The 17472-nt window shown below is 33.1% G+C and overlaps 1 protein-coding gene across 3 annotated transcripts in view; it reads left to right on the top strand.

The window, feature by feature from the left end:
- The window catches only part of LOC111086756, a 91630-nt gene that overhangs the window by 15145 nt on the left and 59013 nt on the right, over positions 1-17472 (top strand). For all 3 annotated transcript variants that reach the window (XM_022390909.1, XM_022390897.1, XM_022390902.1), the window contains exon 2: positions 10169-10486. In XM_022390909.1, the coding sequence (XP_022246617.1) occupies positions 10191-10486 (296 nt within the window). In that variant the 5' untranslated portion in view covers positions 10169-10190. The remainder of the gene's footprint in view (positions 1-10168; positions 10487-17472) is intronic.

Below are 17472 nucleotides of genomic sequence, written 5' to 3'. Positions count from 1 at the left end.
TAATGTGTACCAGTTTAACGTTGAATATTATTTATGATTTTAAATTTATACACAAGTGACAAAATACTATAATTAGATATATTGTGCTTTAAAACTAATTTGATTTTAAAGTCCAGCTAGGTATGACATAAAATTGGGTTCAGTCAAGATCTGACTTGTACCGCACCACCTCCAGGAGAGATTTTTTTTTCATGGTATGCATTTGTTTTATTCGAAATAGTTAGAGTGAATGAAACTAACAAAAAAATTATCGTCTGTTTATTTTTAAGTCTATACAGGAAGAACCTGTATCGAATGTACTGCGTTACTCGGTTGGATACATTCCGCCTCCAAAATAAGCTGAAATAAACACAATGTTTCGTGCACATCTACTGCGCAAAAAAAACCCCCAAAAAAACTCCTGTGATGAACAAATTTTGTATACATATTTAACTTAACTGATGCTTTAATTTTAACGACATTAAAGCCAAACTGGCAACTTGTTCCCACCCCTCTCTGGTGTATCAGTATTATCCTTGAATGTTTATAACGCTAAAATTTTGAGTTTTATCTCTACGGTGGAGACAGATAGCTCGTGTGCTTAAAACAACAATAACAAAAAGATTTAGTCTTTAAAGAAGAATAACATATGCCACATAAGTTTGTTTGTTTTGAATTTCACATAAAGCTACACGAGGGCTATCTGCTCTAGCCGTCTCTAATTTAGAAATGAAAGAAGGCAGCTAGTCATCACCACCCACTGCCAAATCTTGGGCTACTCTTTTACCAACGAATAGTAGAATTGATCGTCATATTATAATGCTCCCACGGCTGAAAGGGCGAGCATGTTTGGTGGAATGAAGATTCGAACCCGCGACCCTCAGATTGCGAGTCGATCGCCCTAACCACCTGGCCATACCAATCCACCACAGAAGTATAACATAAAGAAATGTGTCCCTAACGTGTGTGTATATATATAATTATATAATTCTTAGTCTTTTTTTTTCTTTTTTTTTTAGTTCTGTAAAATTTATTCATGTTCTAATCATTTATATTTATTCTGTAATTATTAGGTTTGTTCTTTGCTCTAATAACTGAAATGGCCTTTATTTTTATACTGAGTTAGATGATATCATGGCTGAATAAGGCCTGGGCTGTTAAGCTAAACACGGTACCTGTCATGATCAATTGTGTTCAGGCCAAATCTACACAGCTTGTAGCTTATACCGTGTTAGTGATCCAAAATAATGAGAAGAGCAATAGAATGTGATATATCAAATGATGTCGCCATTTAGAAAACAAATATATGAAGAGCAAAATTTGTTTAAAATAAGAAGACCAAATCAATCAAACACATTCATGACTGTGTGTTCCGTTCATACGGAACTGTCTCGATAAAGTATACAAAATTAATAAACCTTATGTTTTTATAAGTGGACGCTAGTGTAACAATGGATTATAGAGCACTGCTGCCAAGTGGCTTTGTATACGTGCTTTTTAAAAGCTAAAATTTTCAAAGGTTTGAAATGACAGGTAATTTGTCATTTCGTTCTTAAATCAACAGAATTCCATCCTGTATTGTTATTTCATGGCAGTTGGTAATTGCCCTACTATTTAAAATATCAAAAGTAAAATTGTTTAATAGTATATTTAGATATGTTTAATACAAGTAACTGACGTGAGGAGCATGAGAACTCCTTTACAGGGTAAGACAAAATTAACACGTCACTCTTTTTCAGTTTCTCTCAAAACGGTTATATCAGCCATTCACCAGTATAAGAGACAAGTAGAAACTAATGAGGAAATACGCGCAGTAAATAAAGTCTGGAAGTAAAAAATATGGGTGCATCTCTATGTTTCTGACTTAGCAAAATCATTATCAAAAAATTGCCCTTTTCTCCTCTTTTAATGTTAACCAAAAAAACATGTTTGATATTTCTTTATTGTTCTATCTAAAGGACTTAATTAACGAAGCCAATTTGAGGAAATATGTAACTTGATTGTTGTAAGATAAATCAGTTAAGGTAAATATTTTTAAAGGAAACGTCTGTTTATTAACAGTGAAACAAGTGAGTTATTTTATTTGAAAAAAATACTCTTATTATGATATATATATATATATATATATAAGACAATACTCTAGGGTGATAATCATAATAGTTAGCTCCACAAACTCACTTTTGATCCACGATTTTAATTAGACCTTTAATCTGAACTACCTACACTGTATATATTATCTCAAGAGAATGCAGTGATATTATCTAGGCTATATATGATTTATAAGTGATAGTGGGATCTAGTTTATACACACATTATAAAGTTATTATATTGAACAACTTGATAAAAGACCCTTTAGATATACATTCTGTTTTAAGCATTATGGGGAATATTTATCTAAGCTTGTGGAGTGTCTTGATAGGTTTGTATATAAAGGTACTAGGATCGTGTTAGAAAAACGTTCCTTGGCTCGAAGGTTTAAAGACCAGTGTTAAAAGGTTAGAATATGTTAACTAACGTGTATAATAGTTTGTTGCAGCTGCTTCTTTCTTTATAAAAGCATGGCTTTGCTTCAAAAGAAACTTTTATGTAGTGGACTAAACATGTACACCACGTGCTTTTGCCACGACACTAGGGGCATGTTGTTATTTTCTCAAAAAACTTGAACTTAAACCTGGTTCACTCGCGGTCGTTGCCTGTTCATGTTTTGCTCCCCTCAGCCTCGGCGTTCTCATCCTATTATTATAACTTTTTTTGTTACTTAATTTTCAAAGGTTAAGTATTAGTTGTTGTTATGAATGTTGAGCACTTTGTTCCTGTTTGCAGAGATGCATAATAAAACTAATGACTATAATTGGATAGTAAAGGTAAGAGATACATATATGTAGAACTATTGATGAATAAGTGAGAGTTGAACAATAGTTATTCTACCAAGCATCTAAGCCAGCTTTCATCTTTTCGAAATACCCGAGAACTATTCTTGTAACGACAACTGTAGGACGTCTTATGAAAGTGTGAAATGCATCTATATTTTACACAGTGTAAACTCTGGTTACTGTTTATTCGATGGAAGCTATTAACGAAGCCCGTTAGATACAATCACCAAGTTAAGTACTCAAATTCACGTCTGCTGCATCATCACCGTTATAGTGGTCAATTTGTTACTATATGTAAGACGTCTCGCTAAGCAGGATTTTGTTCCTAATTCCTCTCTAGGCTGGTAGGAATCTATATATCATGGCACAAGTTGAAGATGATGCGATGAACATCGATTAAAATTTGTAAAAAAGACCACTTCAAAAACTGAAGTTTGATTATCAGAGATGACGTCATATGTAACCACTATTTGAGATATCTTTGCGATATTTTCGACGGAGATTGACGTCATTGTTTTTCACGAGGTCTTTTAAACTGTGAAGTTACAATTTCACGTGGAATCCATCGATTAAAATTGTGATTTAATTTTTTTACCTTTCATTTCTCTTTGGTTTTATTTGAGAATTTTAAATCTTCTTCCTGAAAATATTTCGCTTCATATTTGTTCTAGGTTTTATTCGTTTTATTGATTACCTTTCCAGTTCACATATCTCAATTTCTTTACAATATTTTTCGTTTCGTAATTGTTCTTTTTCTGTTGTTGTTTGTAATTTCCGTTAGACTATGCTAAGCTCTGTTGTTTCCCTTGTCTATAAAGTTTGTTTTTTTATCTACAGTTTACATGCATTTAACCCCTCAATATTTCACGAGTTGTTCATTTTTCTTTTCTCCGCCGTTTAGTTCCATTCGTCACTGGGTTGAAGAAGGTACAACGACATCTTGATCACACCTGCGCTCTGCCCCACATAACTAACTGCCTTAGATTTTACTAATCTATTTATGATATACATTTTTCTGTATTTACGTCTGGACTTCCATATAAATATAATTATGTTGTAGAACATGAATGTTTGGATTGCTTCTCGTTAATTATAGTCATATTTTGCGTTTAGGGCAAGTCATATTACATTGCTTACTTAAAGTTGCATTTATTTAAAAGCTTTTTTAAATTCTTTACGCATAATTTCAGATTCATTTAATTTTCTAGTATATTATGGTTACAACGATATTAAAACCCTGGCATACGATACTGAGAAAATGAACGTATTCCGTCATCTTAGATGTCAGTATACACTAAACCGTTTTTATACGAATTCACATTTCTTCACTGACTTAATAGTGATGCTTCCTTCGTGTGAACTTCATAGACTTGCATCTCGTTTTCTGTGTTATTTTAATTGCGTAAAAGGTTAAAATGAAAAGCTTCACACATTTTACCTCTTTTTTGTTCATACTGTGTATATTTGATTAACAAAAATATTGGAAATTGTATTGTATTGGATATTGTAAATTTGCGCATGTTTTTTTCCTACGTATTTAGAGTACTGACGTTAAAAAGTAACACATAAGATCCCCAAAGGTTTAAGTTAGCAAGATGTTAAAAAAAGAAGAGAGGGTAAACTTATAGTCTAAATTTGATGATAAAAAAATCATGTGATCTATCAATGTTTTTCTCTCTCCACATTCCTCACAATTTGAATCAAAATTAGAGACGCATAAAAGTAGCACTTAATATCTGTCTCTGTTCTCACACAAATCACTACCCATTGGTTTCGAATGCTTCGCCAGCGTTCAGCGTCTAAACGGTAAATTCTAGACTAAACGTCTGATTAACTCGTAAATATATCAGAAATTATGTTTTACATGTAAAAAAAATAAATAAAGATTTATCAAGTCACTCAACAGATGCAGTCTCCTAGTCTCTCTGCATCCAGTACAATCTCCATAGCCGTAACATAAAGTATATTTGTTAATTAATGGTCAAAACTTATAATGACTAAAACTGGGATGAATATTTAAAACATTATGAAATTTGATGAAACATTGTAGTTTTTATTATACTTTTTTCCTTCACATAGCAGCCTATTTTAATCTTGGATGAGTTTTAATATAACATTATCATGAATGTAGTTTTTATTTAGCCGTAACAAATAACTATTTTAATCTTGGATGAGTTTTAATATAACATTATCATGAACAACGTTACGAATAAGGTTATATTGAATAAGTTAATAATTTTACTGTTTAAGAAAGAAAATTGTGGAAATTTTTATCTCGTAAGTATGTAAAACTGACGCATTTCAGTAAAGCAATGTAAATTAGTAAAATGAACCCACATTTAAAGAAAGCTACAAAATGTAATTGCTGTTAAAGGTTTCAATGTAAGATCTGATGTATCAACTGAATGTTGTCTAAAAATAATTAACTGTGAATTGGAGCTTGAGCTACAAAGTAACCCATAAAACAGGAAAGAAACAGTAACGATAAAAGGCTCATCTGCTTCTGTTCAACGTAAAATAGAATAATTGTTTACTCTGACGTGTATTTTTTACTGTTTGAAATCTGTTTAAACGCATGAAAATGGAAATTGAAACACTTCTTCCCTCAACCGAAAACACTTGTCTCTCTTGCCTTCCTCCCTAAACCGAAAAGGAGATAGTTTAAAGGAAGATACTGCATGAAGGTATAAGAAAAGTTATATGTCCCTCATTTCGTTTGTCTTCGAATCTAAAAAAGTAGTATGTATCCCCACTTTGTTTGTCTCCGAATCTAAAACAGTAGTATGTCCCCCCCCCCCCATTTCGTTTGTCTCCGAATATAAAGCTAAATTAGTTATGTTGCAATTACTCCTATTGTCATTAAAATGCAAGTGACCAGACCACCCAGGCTTAAATAACATTAACCAAGAAGTACTTCTAAGACAGTAACGTGCAGATGGTGACGAAATGTAAAACAAAAAAGTTCCAGTGTATCCTGTAATTACATTGTATTCAATAATGATTGACCAAGACCCTGAATAGAAACAGGAAAGACCCTTAACAAGGTGCAAGCCAATAACCTTTCAAACTGTACCTGTCTTCTAATCTACAACGACATGCTTTGGGTGTGGCAACCCCTTCTGCTGAGCTGAAGTGCTATCAATCACTTAGAGGCTGCAACTGTTGTAGCGAGCGGTTTGTACTCAACAGTTTTCGTGAAGCTATTTTGGAACCGATTCTACAGAAACTAAAATGTACAGTCATAGAGCTGCAAGAACCAATTAAATGTTTAGAAAAACTGAACAACGCGACAAAGTAGTAACGTGTGGGTTTTGAAAACTATGTTTTAAAGTTTGTCTGAAACTCGATAATAAGTGTCAAAAGTTTATAGAGATGTTTATCATCTCTATAAACAGCGATACGAATAGCGTGAGTGTTTAAGAACCCTTTTGTTTGCCGTTAAGCAGTATTATAACAACAGCAGACTAGTTAAATCCGTTGAAAACTAAAAACTAACAAAACTGTCTTTGAAACTATTGACGAAGGTATGCTGATTCTATATAATTGCAGCTTATGGTAATGTAGGTATATACATTTCCACCTTGTAATATTTTCGACATGAGGACACATGTAAAAAATCTCTTAATCTAAATTCAAACTATTTTGTTAAATAAAAATGTGATACTTAAGACAGACTTCTTTACTAGCCTCTTACAAATACGTATTTTATTAGTTTATGACTTTTTTGACTTGTATTTTCAATAACTTTGCACAACAATGGACATAGTTTGTATTCATAGTTACGGTTGATTTAATCTTTTCTCTTTTATAAATTGAGGTATTTGGTTCTATTGGTAGAATATGTTTTTGTGCTTAGCATATACGCTATTGATATATTTTGATAAACTAAGGCCAGTGACATACATTAACACACGTGATGTGTTGGTTAACACATCTGAGATTTAATTCGATAATTTCAATGAGAAGTTATCCAGGTATTATTATCTAGGTTATCAATAATTTCTGATCAAAGTAAACTACCTACAAAGGTCGTAACTAAAATTTACTCGGTAGCTAACTTACAAAACCTGCATATAGTTAGGAGCATGCAGTGTTATAAAACAATAAATTTATAATAATTAGACTGTAATAATTCACCAATTGGGTACCCTAGCTGTTAGCGATATATTCGACCGTAGCCCCAATAATATCTCTCAAAGTTTCGACCACATTAGAATAATTAGATTTGTCCATATATTAAGCTAACAATGCAACATAATCCTCATAATAAAATATATTTAATAAAAAATAATAAGCTTAAAAATATTACGTATGTTAAACGTTTTGTCAATACTGTTCTTGAAACGAGCATTAAAGAAAGAATATAATAGAAATTACTTACTAGTGATAGACTGCCGTTAAATTGGTGTCGGTGTTATTTTTCATCGCACAGAAGCCTATAAATAATCTCGTATATAAATATTATGATTAACTTTAAGTGAAATCATTTCAGAAATCATGGAAATGTATTTCTTTAGACGTTTACCTATATTAGATTACGTCTTCGGTGGCTTCTCGGCATTCGGCTATGTTAGCTTCTTTTAGTGCCGGGTCAGAGCGTGGGCTAATGTTTGCGTGCCCGGACTATGAATCCGAGTGCTCATGGTTTGTGATCCGTTACCGCACTTTGGGGCTGTGAGTGCGCCAAAAGAGTGATGATGAAACCTTATAGACTGTCAGACAAAATTAGCTCAAGAGTTGATGATGGTTTCTGTGGATGATCAGTTTTTCCTTTTAGTCTGTCGGTTGAAAATTAGGAACTCCTATGCACAGATAGTACCGGTATAGCTTTGCGCAAAATTATTATATATATATATACAAAAAAGTTTCACTGACATTATGCACGAACACGAAGATACTTTAAATTCTCAATTTAAAAGAAACTAGTCACGCAAATTCAACTTTGCTCTTATTTTATAAAACTTGTGTAGAAGTGTGTTATTTTCTTTAAAAGATTTACACTGTTATTTTTAATAAATTAGTTTATTTATCTTATTTTGTAAGTGCTTGAACTGCTTTTCTTGTATGCAAAAATTAAGTACATAAGTCGGGGGCTGTCCTACCAATCCAACATGTGTTTGGTTAATTATTTGGCAATTTATATTATTGCTTTTGTTGTTAAGTTTACCTTTATTCAGCATGCAACGGATTATATATATGTATTGCTGCAATTTTTTACTGGTTTTTCCCTCTGAAGCCTATGCAAAAGTAAAAATAAAAATTAATTTCGAACAGAACATTACATTGCGGCGTTGATTATTAACCAACCCCTTTGAACTTTATCGTACAATAATTCTCATAACATTTTTAATGACCAAAAATAAAAACGATCCTTTATATAGAAAAGCGAGACAACCTATAACTTGAAATGTGTTATAATCACTTCCACATTGTTCTGAACGCAATATTTATGGACAGTTCAGATGCATACTAATTCACATTTGTGTATATTTTCTCGCAAAATTTACGGGAAGGTGTTCGTTCTATTAATTTGAAAGCACTTTTCAGATGGTTGTCATATTAAGCTAAGAAAATTCTGTTTGATATTAATTTTTCTTTTTACTTTTTGAAATGGCTTCAGAGGGGAAAAAAGTTTTGAAGCTTTGTACTGTCAGTTTCGATTTGTGGTTTAGTGAGTGCTCCTGAAGAAGCTGTAAAGCGAAACTTTGAGTGTCTAATTAAATAAGAAAACAACATTTTGGTGTTATAAGATCGTTTATTTCTAGTATTAATGTCTTCTATACACCAATATGCACTACAAAAATTAGGCAAAGCTAAGAGTTAAATGACCAACTAAACATTTTACAAAATTAAACAAATGAGAACACTATCAAAATATTTTTGTTGGTGCTGCTTAACTTTTTCAGTTGTGAACATTATATTTTTATTATAAAATAAAAAGTTTTGGGAAATTAACTGTTAACTGTCAAATCCTCATTAAAGATAACTTCCAATGTGCATGAATATTCATGATTCAGAACTTACTACGTGTTTGATTAATATTGACCGTCGTCCTTACCGTGTGTCAGTTTTCGTTACTAACAACTCAAACACATCTTTTCTAACACTCCGGAATAAAACGTTGAAGCTTCAACCATGAATGGAGGTCCCCCGGTGAGACAGCGGTAAGTCTATGGATTTACAACGCTAAACTCCGGGGTTCGATTCCCCGCGGCGGACACAGGAGATAGCCCTATGTGGCTTTACTCTAAAAACAAACAAATAAACCATGAATCGAAATTACAAATATTCTTACGTTCCTTCTTTGTCGTTGTCTCTGAAGAGATGTTTATGCTGTCGGTAACAACATTCTAAAGCGTTTGGAAGATGTTTGAATACTTCTAGTGGCCTACATTGTACCAAAGTGTTGGAACATGTTTCATTATATGTATTAACATTCAACATTTCAAGGTGCTTGGAAGATGTTTGAATATATGTTGTAACTTAAGTTAGTTTTTTAGCTGTTAGTTTTTCAAACTCTATCCAATGTCTAAAATATCAGTAGAAAAATATTACTCAGTCAAGCGATGGTATTCACGCTTAATATATACTTCTTGATACGTCATACCCTTCAGTGGTATACGTATCAGGAAGTACATAGCCTCTTCTTCACGGACATGGAACTTAATACTTGATAAGTGCTTTCTGTGGATATAAGAACCAACTCGAGATACACATAGCCTCTACTCTCCGCACAGAGCACTTAATACTTGATAGGCTTGTTTTTTCTTTGTGAACATGAAAACCAACTCGGGGTGGTATACGTATCAGGAAGTACATAGCCTCTACTCCTCTACTGAATACTTGGTAAGTATTTTTGTGGACATAAGAACCAACTCAAGATACACGTGTCAGGAAATATAATCCTTAGTGGTTTGCCTCAAGTTTGCTGTAGAAATCTATGTATAGCGATGTTCATCTGTATGTACGTGTCTGTGAATACGTTACACTTTGAACATCTTCAAGAGGCATAGTTCTAAGTCGACATATGCAAAGGTGTTTTTATGATTTTATATTCTGGTATTAAAGCAAAGTTTGTGATCTGACACTCTTGTGTAATAATTTAAGGGTTAAAGCAGGAAGTGGAGCCCTAATTTGAGCATTGTTCTAGTTCGTGATTTTATTGTTTATTATGTACTGAGCTCCGAAAAAAGAATTATCTATACACAAGTGAATAATAAATTTACCATAATTGCTGAACTAAGTAAGTACCTTTCCTACCATACGTAATGAGTTAACCAAAGGTGAATATGATAGATATCTTTTCAATTTTACAGATTTCATTTTTCCTGATAAATTATGGACCCGGAGAATAATATGTACGTGGGTCTTAATCCATACTGGAATGAAGAAGATGAGCAATACGACAACTGTGACTGTCCAGGGCCTCCTCCCCCTGAATTCATGATCCCCCCGCCTCCTGCTCCCCCTTACTTACAGATGTGTCAGGGCCAAAACTCTGACTTACAGTACTGTGATGTTCAACCGCTAGGGGCCGAGTACACACATCCAACTTTTCCATCTCTTCCTGTAATTGCTGTCTGCTGTTCTGTGGTACTTGTCGCCATCTTGGTTGTTTCCTTTTTGCTATGGAAGTAAGTAGATAGTTAATTTTCGGAAAGAAAACTTGCTGGGTTTTCAGAATCGATTCTAATGCTTAAAGTTATATAAGTAATGCATTAACGTTAAGCATTTTATACTAAAGCTAAATTGAGAAAGATTAAGACTCAATATGTGCTATTCTGAGAAGTTCTTTTTATTCATTTGTTGTTTTTACTTCTAAAAACGAACGTGTTTTAACTAATCTTTCCATGACTTTTAAAATATCTGAGTTGACACATTTCTCATAGAAAGGTAATCTCTGCACATTGCTCTTATTTTATCATTAGTTCACAAAAATGTTTAAAACTGTCCTTATTGCCTAATCAATTGAGATCTGTTGAAGAATGAGCTTTACTTTGAAGATTTTAATATAATTAGATCATTAAACACAAATAATTTATTACACCAACTTTTTTAAATTTTTCATCAATCAAAAATTGAATATAATTTTGTTGAATACTTCATTCTTTGAGTAAAATTTTTCTTTTAGGTGTTAGAATTTTGTATGTTTTCAATGGCAGAGAAAGAGCATATGGTAATCATGTATATCAAAATATGTTTCCATTTTTTAAAATTTAGTTTAACTCTTGTTTGACATTATTAAACATCATTAGTCATGCAGATGTTTCAAAATGATTTAAAAGTTCTTCATATTCTCTTGTTATTCAAAGTTCAAGTATTTGAAATAAGTATAGGTTTCTGATTGAGAATTTAGAGAGACATTGAAGATTTCATCGTGTAGATAATTTCTTACGATGGTTCCTATATTAAACCTACACTGAGTGTAAAATTTTATTAAATGCGCTACAAAACAACTGGCATCAAGAGTTATAAGCCACAAACTGAAACCTGTCAAAAGCCAGAATTCACACTTCACGAAAAAATATACGTGTGGTTCCTTGCAGAAGAAATGTTATTCGTGTATGTGACATAGTATAATTTATAACACTTCGGTCTAAGCAGAATATATATAAAGACAACGGCCTCACTGAACAATGTATATAGTTTTGAGTTCAAGGTCTGACTCCTTTCGAGAAACGTATCAGTAACACAACACAGAACTAAAACATATTATGCGAAATTTCCATCAACACCTATATCATACATTATCAGTAAAGTGACGCACGAAAGAACAAAAATAGAAAAAATGTTGCCCTCCTCTGTAAAAAGACCCTGTTTTCTATCATTAGTGCATTTTTTGTGTCAATCTAGCCTCTAATCAGTCCACGTAACACGCAGTTTCAGTTTAAATCACCTAGTGAGGATTCAGAACGTATGGGTCAGCGGATGACGTAAATATGGAGGCTTTGTTGATACACATTTTAATGGCACATGATATCAGTTCTTCTGTATTTAGCTGAAGTTCTTGCAGACCACAAGGATCGCAATGTCCTTTGTACAGTGGTGTTCTGTTCAGAAAATCTCCCTGAACGTGCGAAGGAGACGCGTTAAGATAAATTATGTCCCTGCAGAGCTTTGTACCCTAGTTTTTAACGAAGGGTACAGTGTGAGATAGACGGATAGGCTTAATGGCGCGTTAAGGCATGAAACGGAAATAAGCGTTTCTGGAAGGTGAACAAAGAAACGCCTGTAGTTCATAGCACCCTCCTCGCTCTCTCTCGTGCACGCTGAAAGAATGTTTCAACGCGCGAGGCCGACAGAACATGCTTGCACCTTGTGTCGGAAGAACGGCTCTTTTTTTTTCGAAATGTACGACAGAATTTTTGCATAGTTTTTTTTTCATCATGAAAATTTTTTGTATTTTTTTGTTCTGCTGCTTGCTGTTAAGAGAGTATATTAGAATTTAAAATAAAGTAGCTTATAATTTTATTACCAATATTTATATATGTCTTTCTCTTCACTTCTTAAGAAAGAAAATACTAGTTATCGAATTTTTAAAATTGCTTGGTGGTTATGCTAGTAACTTAGATATAATGGGCATAAATTTAAGATAGTTTTTTTTTTCACCAGGGCATTTCAGATTCCTCCTAATTTTAGTTGACGATTAAACTTAAACTGAAAATATTGAAGGTGTCAAGAAGTAGGCATCTCGTATTTACCTTTGTTTTTCTTCAAAATATTGCTCTTCCCTTTCACTCATAACTTCTTTGAATTGTTAAATATTTAGTAAAAACTAAAGAAAGTTGTTTAGTTGAAACACACTTATTTGTTATAATGTTATCTCAATGAGCATATAAATATATAGCAGTGTGTGTAGGTATGTATGTGTGTGTGTGTGTGTGTGTTTACACATATTTGTTTATATACTACTGACATGTATAATTCTGATGAATAAGTGCATTATCTGAAGCAAGACCTAACGGACCAGATGAACGATGGAATACCTCTATTAATATATTGTTGAAGTAGTAGAAAAAAAATAATATAAAGGCTGGGTCTTATCATCTAGAAAAGTTTTATTTTAGGCTTTATTACATGTCTTTAAGTACCAGCTGTCTAATTCATAAATATAAAAGAAAAAAAGTTTTGCCCTTGAAAAAAATATAAAGGTTATCGATTTTTGTGTATTGACTTTAACGATTTAGAAATGATTGAACTCTTAAACTGCAGACTTGTTTTTATACTACCTTCACTACTGTGTGATTCATATTGCACCATATTGAATAATTTTATGTTTCTACCTCTTTATAGCCCTATGTGTAAAGAACTGACCAAAAACAAGTTTAATGAAATGATTCATTTCCTTTGCAAAATATACAGGAGATCCCAGTAGTAATAAGTGGGATTAACTGTAATATTAATGATATTATTTTTATTTTTGTGTTTTATTAGTCATGGATCCACAAACAATTTGGTGAGCTAAGAATAATGTGTTTAAAAAGCCGATAGGGGTCCATATTGGGCCCATTGGTAGTTCAAGACTTTAACCCTCAATGCCTGTTTTAAGTGGTTAATATTAATTACAAGCACTAGAGATTATAGAAACTTCATTTTATCCTCCATGTTTTAGTCTGCATGTTTCAGATAATATGCAGTTCTGTCTCTAAACCTCACAATAACATAATTAAGTCTATTCCAACATTATAAAGATCACAGGCTTTTTAGAAGTAAACACCAAGAAAAAAGTCATATGCCCTTTAGTGAGACAGATAAAACTCTGTAAGCAGAAACAGGTGAGTTTGCTGAGTTGAGTTCTAGCTGGTATGGAATTATATGAAACATTACCTATTTCTTTTTTTTCCAGAAATTCCACACATTTCTTTCTTTCTTTTTTTTTTTAATTTAAGTGGCTGTGTGTTTATTGGTATCGTTATGCTGTTGTACATAGTTCATCATGAGTCTCCAAAATTGTACATCATATCTATGTAGTTCATGAACCTCTTAACATCGATCGAATTGTTAAGATTTTTTCATATTAAGGTTTCTTCAAGAGCATAGAAACATCATATGAGTTCATCATCTTCAGCATTAAATTCGTTGATGAACCAAGTAACGTCAATAATTTGTCGGACATTCAGCCATCACATATATCCTTCAAAACTGTTTGAAGTTCGTTGATGCAAATACAAAGCAATGTTCATAAATCAACGACATCTATCGTAAATGTGATACAAGAGTGTTGAAATGAAACGTAAGTATACATATACCTAGGCTGCCTTTTGTACCTTTAGAGACTTTGTTACATTTGACCCCATAAGTCAGGTACTTGACATTTAGTCCATAAAGGATTTGTGGTTTCTCAGAACATAAGCTTCATATTAGTTAGTCAGGTTTATTATACTTAATTTGTGTTTATTTGTTTGTGTATCTGAACACATTTCTAATTTCGAGACGGAACCTTCTGAATTTTACACATTGTGATCTCGTTAGCATATAATTACGCTGTAAAAACCTCTGGCGGTTTGCTGAGCTAACAAGACTTGTATGTATGTACTAAGTCTATATTTTCAAACAAAGATATAAAACAATCCTTAGTGAAAATTCAGGGAACCAAAATACTGATGCCAATATTTCTAAAAACCTTTTTTTTTAACGTTCTCAAGACCAAAGATTTCACTGAACTCTTCTAATTATGGTAATGGATAACAAATGAGTTATTATGGTTTAAGTCCTCCAGTATCATTTTCATCTATAAAGGTTCGCTTTGGACTTTCCTTGATCACAGTAGTTTATATTTAGGGAAAACTTTACTCATTTGATGAAAATAGCAATTTAAACACAACTGTACAATTTCAGCCACCATTTCATTCTGTTTGAGTACCTGGGCTTGTCTTGAATCTTCTTGAAATACACCTAACTTAGATCTTCCGCTTCATCCACATCCACCTTACTGCCTTCGACTGTTCTTCACTTGATTAACCAACTAAACCAATAGATTTCATGTAGAATGAACTGACTTTGCTACAAATATTGATTCTCTACTCTGTTAGTGATCACGTCCTTGAACTGTTATAGCTGAGATAAACCAACTTTGTATTGGATGTTGATATATAATTGAATGAGGAGTATTCGTATGATTTTGTAGAGTTTAATATCACGTATGGTGACGAAGTGAACTGAATATATGGATGACTTTAACATCTTCGGTAAGACACATCGGAAACATTATGTATTGGATTGTTTATTAATTAGTTGATGTTTCTGAATGACACACGTCAAACATAATATAATTAATTGTTGATTAACTAGCTTATCATCGTAGGTGTCGTGAGACACATCAAAACAAATATTATAATAATTGATTATTCATTAATTAGTATACATCATCTTGTGTGAGATTCTTAAGAATACAGTAATATCGGATTATTGACTAATTAGCTGATAATCCTAAATGAACACTTCAGCACATAATGCTGAATTGTTGATTTACAAGTTCAACCGCTTCAGTGGCGGCACAGTTATAGTGTAGAAGAACGAACGTATAGATTTTACTGCTCTACGATATATTGAGATTGTATTTAACTCAGTTATACAAATAGGAAATCAAGATAAACTCTGTAATAATAAAGAAATTGATGTATCTAGACATTGATTTCTCAAGTTGTTGAATGTAGTGAAAGTCAAATAAACACAAACTATAAAAATAAAGATACACAAGTGCTTTTTTAATTCTGCGAAATATTTTTACTCTTAATCCCTGTAAGATAGGCATGAATCCCAAGTCTATCTGCTTCAGTAAGTGGAGGTTGTCACAAGGTATTGTTTGTGTAATGTATCATCTAGATTGTTTAAAATATTGAGAAATGGCAGGTCTAAAGTCCTAATTTTGGGATTTTTTTATCTTTGATACATGTAACATCAAAAGAAAGACGCAAATCAAAACTGTCTGCATTAGTCTGTGGAGATTCTTGTAGATTATCTTTGTTCAAAGTCTCATTTGGGTTCATAGAATCATAAGAGAACTACAGGCTGAAATATGTCTTTTTGTAACCTTTGACTCCTTAAAATTGTAACGGGTACTTAAATAAATAAAAACTTCAACGGTTTTAGATATTATTGGACCAAGGTATACATCCTTCAAGTTTCAAGACAGTAGTCCCACAAATAAAGGAGTGGCTTACACTGTAAGTATTGGAAAGGAGAAGGAAGAAGAAGATCAAAAAGACAGAGGGGGAGACTTACACTGTAATTATTGGAAGGGAGAAGGACGAAGAAGATCAAAAAGACAGAGGGAGTGGGTACACTGTAATTATTGGAAAGGAGAAGGACGAAGAAGATAAAAAAGACAGAGGGAGTGGGTACACTGTAATTATTGGAAAAGAGAAGGAAGAAGAAGAAAATATAAAGAGGGAGTGGGTACACTGTAATTATTGGAAAGGAGAAGGAAGAAGAATATAAAAAGACAAAGGGAGTGAGTACACTGTAATTATTGGAAAGGAGAAAATCAAAACGACAGAAGGAGCGGCTTACACTGTAATTATTGGAAAGGAGAAGGAAGAAGAAGATAAAAAAGACAGGAAGTGGCTTACACTGTAATTATTGGAAAGGAGAAGAGCAAAAGAAAGAGGGAGTGGCTTACACTGTAATTATTGGAAAGGAGAAGGAAGAAGATAAAAAAGACGGAGAGAGTGGCTTACACTGTAATTATTGGAAAGGAGAAGAAAGAAGAATATAAAAAAGACAAAGACACTGTAATTATTGGAAAGGAGAAGATCAAAACGACAGAGGGAGCGGCTTACACTGTAATTATTGGAAAGGAGAAGGAAGAAGAAGAAGAAAAAATAAAGATGGAGTGGGTACACTGTAATTATTGGAAAGGAGAAGGAAGAAGAATATAAAAAAGACAGAGGGAGTGGGTACACTGTAATTTCTATGGAGAAGACCTTACAAGACGAAACAATTTATATATGTGTGTGTGTGTATACACACATAACTAGCATTAACTCTTTACGGAAACTATGTACACAAATCACCTGCTTGGCAAACGAGGTAGCAGCTTTGAAGCCCAGAGATAGTCTCTGAACCCGGGTAGCATCAGTTCTATCTTCTTGCGCGATTGTCAGGTCAGTAGTTTCACAATGTCAATTTGGTTGTCATCAAACTCCAACAGATCAAAAAGAGGACAGAGACAGTCTAGACTGGCAATAATCAGAGGTGTTACATACCTAAGATCATGTTTTCCTGTAAAGCAATAACATAAGTTCTGAATGGAACCAAAACCCGAGAGATAGAAAATTTTATGGTAAATATATATATATATATACAGCGTGCTCACAACTAAATAGACACCACCTTTTCAGAAAAATGAAATTTTTCAGTCATATTCACATTAATTGATATATCTTTAATTTAATTAATATCTAGTAGATCTTCCTTTCGCTTCGTGGAGTTCGTTGATCCTTTGGGGCATCGTGAGAATTATCTCATCAATTTTAGATTGTGGGATTTTCGCCCACTCTTGCTTCAAAACTTGGAGTAGATCGCTCTTCTAAGTTGGTTTTCTTTTGTTGTTTCTTGACTTGCCGGTTGAGTATGGCCCAGAGGTTTTCGATGGGGTTCGTGTCAGGAGATTGGCTCG

The sequence above is a fragment of the Limulus polyphemus genome, unplaced genomic scaffold (assembly GCF_000517525.1).
Source record: "Limulus polyphemus unplaced genomic scaffold, Limulus_polyphemus-2.1.2 Scaffold51, whole genome shotgun sequence".
NCBI lineage: Eukaryota > Metazoa > Arthropoda > Merostomata > Xiphosura > Limulidae > Limulus > Limulus polyphemus.
This window is presented reverse-complemented; position numbering and strand designations above follow the sequence as displayed.